General features: G+C 36.5%; 1 protein-coding gene across 1 annotated transcript; it reads left to right on the plus strand.

The window, feature by feature from the left end:
- The first annotated feature begins 725 nt into the window (after positions 1-725).
- Positions 726-3,194, plus strand: LOC129722106 (cyclin-Q). The gene is made up of 5 exons (XM_055675342.1): positions 726-933; positions 1,369-1,460; positions 1,517-1,661; positions 2,179-2,631; positions 2,690-3,194. Exons 2-5 carry the CDS (start codon positions 1,375-1,377, stop codon positions 2,789-2,791), a joined length of 786 nt encoding a protein of 261 aa, XP_055531317.1. The 5' UTR covers positions 726-933; positions 1,369-1,374; the 3' UTR covers positions 2,792-3,194.
- Positions 3,195-3,820: the final 626 nt, after the last annotated feature.

Here is a 3,820-nt window from a genome sequence, read left to right on the forward strand (position 1 = left end):
CCATCAAACAGAATGACATTTCACATTGCTGAAACGTGCAGTAATTTTTAATTAATGGATTACTGAAGTTTCAGCGTGGCAAAATTCAGTGAAAGTTTACTGAATTTCAGCAAAAAAAGTTTAGTGAGTGCATTTGTCTCGTTCCCACTCGAAAAATGCTGCATTGATTTTTGACAGTCCATTGTGGGGTTTTCTTTGGGGCTAGATAAAGCCGGGAAAAAGAAAATTCATTTTGTTCATTATTTGTCGAGCACTTGGCCTTACCAGAAAAAACGCCAGTGTTACGTATGTCTCGAGCAGGTATTAGACGACGCAAATATTTGCTATTTTTGGTACGATTTTTATTTGCACAAAATAAAATCTCTATTGAAAAATAGCAAATATTTGCTTCGTCTTATACCTGCTTTATGTATGTGGTCAAACGCTTATTGAATATCTGGCAGAATTCTGGCTCCTGAAGGTTATCGCCAAAAAGTCAGAATAACAAGAGGCCAGGGGTTTACAGTTTTGGGGAAAACAATAACAACTTTACACGGCTTCATGTTTGCTCGTGCACGTAGATGGGCAAATGTCACTTATCTCTATTTAGCCGGGTGTAGTACGATACCGCAACTAGTAGTGCTTTGGAGCTACAAACAGAACTGGCATCTCTGTTTCAGTTGAACGGATGCACAAATACTATCACGTAATGTAGTGTGTTTGCTACGTTTGCTCATGTCGCCGTCTATTTCTTATGTATTTCATTTACATCCTTCTGTGCTGCTTCTAAACCCGGTTGAAGTGGATGGGCTCGTGTTATTTCGAATCTTTTTTATGAAAAGTGATTCGTTTTCAAATCAAGTATTTTTCCATAAGGTCAATAGTTTCACAGTAATACATACAGTTTAGTGTTTGCTGCTTTTTCTAATATTTCTCATCAAGTTAGAGATTCACGTAAGTTTTTGAAGTTTCATGTGGCAAACTGGTGATCTATTACATGTTAGATTAAATTTAACAGACTTGTTCGTGAATCATACGAAAAATAACCACCAAAACCACATTATGCCTTGTGCTGCAGCTTGTACCAAATGAGCGGAGTGATTTTTTGCGACCATTACAATATCGAATTGGTTCGCACAGCATTACCTTTTATCTACCGGTTTTCTTTTTATGCTTTCGTATTATGCTGTATTTGAAGGCTGCACTGAAAGTGGAATATGCAGAGTAACCTTATTTTCGCCATCTCGCACGAATTAAACATTAACTGTTCTTATCCTGATAATGAGATAATCCTGAACGATAACTATAATTTTTTAACACGCGTACAACGAATACAAACTAAGTTACAAAGTTTATCATGCGTTTTTCTATGCTATTTCATTATTGCAGGTTAAAATGATGCGGGATATTACTGATGTTTTGGCAACATTTAAAAAGGAATCACCGTTATCTACGATACGAACCAAACAAATTGATTACAAGTAAGATATTGTATACGTTTGTTATATACCTCCATAATAATCTTTTCAATTTGTAGGAAAAAGGATGTGAAGGGGATGCCGGAACGATTCCTGTTCGAGTGCGCGATCAAATTGAACATGAAACCATTGACCTCTGCTATGGCAGCAATTCTTTTCCATAGATTTTTCAGAGAAGCTAATGATTCTGAGTACGATCCTTATGTGAGTATCAATTTTGTATATTTTTTATAGTTCAGATGTTTCTCTAACCCATGAAATTTTCACATAAAAATCAAATTGGTAGCTCTGTTTATTTTTAAATTTCTGTTGTGTTTTGGTTATTACCCGATCATTTCATCAGTATGTAAAATTGTTGAGTTTCCAGGATGTTATATTGATTGTATATGGCACATGGTGTTTTGATTGCGAATAGTGATTGCAAACTTTAGTTTAAGGTCGGTCTTTAGGATTCTTGCCAAGCAACAATCAAATATAATGAACTGGTTTCATCCAGAAACATAATAAAGCTACATCGCCGTGGTTTTTGCTGGTTGATTGCGAATAATGATTGCAAACTTTAGTATGAGGTCGGTCTTTAGGATTCTTGCCAAGCAACAATCAAATATAATGAACTGGTTTCATCCAGAAACATAATATAGCTACATGGCCGTGGTTTGAATAATCGGTGACAAATGTAAACTTCCCTTCTTTTCGATTTGGATGCTGATAATTTCACTAGATGATCGCTTCATCGTGTCTGTATCTTGCCGGCAAAATCAAAGATGATCCAGTAAAAATTCGCGATGTAATCAACGTAGCCTACAACACACTTAACCGCGGTTCGCAGCCATTGGAGCTATGTGATGAGTATTGGTCTATGAGAGATACTATTGTGCAGGCTGAACTTTTCATCACACGCATGTTGAAGTTTGAACTGACAACTGTTCATCCGCACAAGTACATGCTGCATTACATGAAATCACTGCAAGACTGGTTCGGTGTCAAAGAGTGGAACTCGTTGCCAGTTGCTAAAACGGCGGCTGCGTTTCTTCAAGATTTCCATCATAGTGCAAAAATATTAGATCACAAGCCTGATCACATTGCGGTATGCTGTTTAGCCTTAGCGTTCCAGACTTATGGGGTTCAAGTACCATTAACTGAGGAAGCGGACGAAATGACCGCTTGGTACAATGTAAGTAGTAGGTATGTGTACTTATGTACCTCATTCATTGTTATTTATCTTCTTGTAGATGTTTTGCAAAGATCTAACACGCGAAAAACACTGGGAAGTAATTGAAGACATTTTGGAAGTGTATAACGCTGAAGCCGAGATTGACGAAGCTGAAGACTGAATCCCTCCGCAGGAGTTAACTCAAATCAGCTCCTACTTTATATATTTTCGACATTTGTTATACTGATAGTATTACTTTTTTCTCATAATAGAATCAACAAATTCAATATCTAAGTTTCTATTATAACAGTCATTGCATCATACAGTAAAAGCTCCCAGAAAAATTGAGTACATCAAACAACGTAAATTTGTTTGTAAGTGATACAACATGACGTGATGATACTTGGAATCTTCCATGTTGAGTCACTGCCACATGCAATGCTAAAAATGCAAGGTATCTAGGATTAAGAAGAATAAGCGCCATATTTTGTTGCATTTTTTCTCACACTTCATTTCGAACATTTCCTGAATGTTTTGTCACAGTTTCAAAAACAGAATATCATATGAAAGACTATTTTCATCAACCGCTGTTTAGTTTTCAATTATTTGAAAGAAAATTACCAATAACAATTGTTTAGTATTCAATTTCAATAACTGGCATTACTGTCGGTGATGATTCTATCATTCATTACTGTTTAGAGGAATCGGTTACTGTCTATGAATCTCAAAGTAAGCTTGGGTCTGTTTAAACATAAATATTTGGCTTGAAAAGTCACAATATTGGTGCTTGTCACGGGAATCCCATAACGGAATAAGCGACGTTTCGCCTGGAATTATTTCACGACCATTTTGAACGGTGAGATGATTCCACGAAGATCAACTTTCTGGAACATAGAAATTTTTGAGCTGGGAAACATTCTCATTTCACTTGTCCTATTCTCAATTCCACTTCACTGTCAATCTCACTTCACGGAGCTAATTTTTGTCACCTCACTTGAAGTGGAATCGGAAATAGGTAACAAAAAGTGAAGTGAGCGTGAGAGTGATATATATTTCGCCGTGAAGTGACTCCTCTGAGTGATCGGTTAAAAAAAATGACAGCTGTCACATTTGTTCGTAAATTAGGTTCAACCAGGGGCCTATAAACGTCAACATTTTGCCTACCAATCATATATTCATCACGGCGGTAATGTTTCATTTCAAATACTTA

This window comes from Wyeomyia smithii, chromosome 2 (genome assembly GCF_029784165.1).
Source record: "Wyeomyia smithii strain HCP4-BCI-WySm-NY-G18 chromosome 2, ASM2978416v1, whole genome shotgun sequence".
Lineage (NCBI taxonomy): Eukaryota > Metazoa > Arthropoda > Insecta > Diptera > Culicidae > Wyeomyia > Wyeomyia smithii.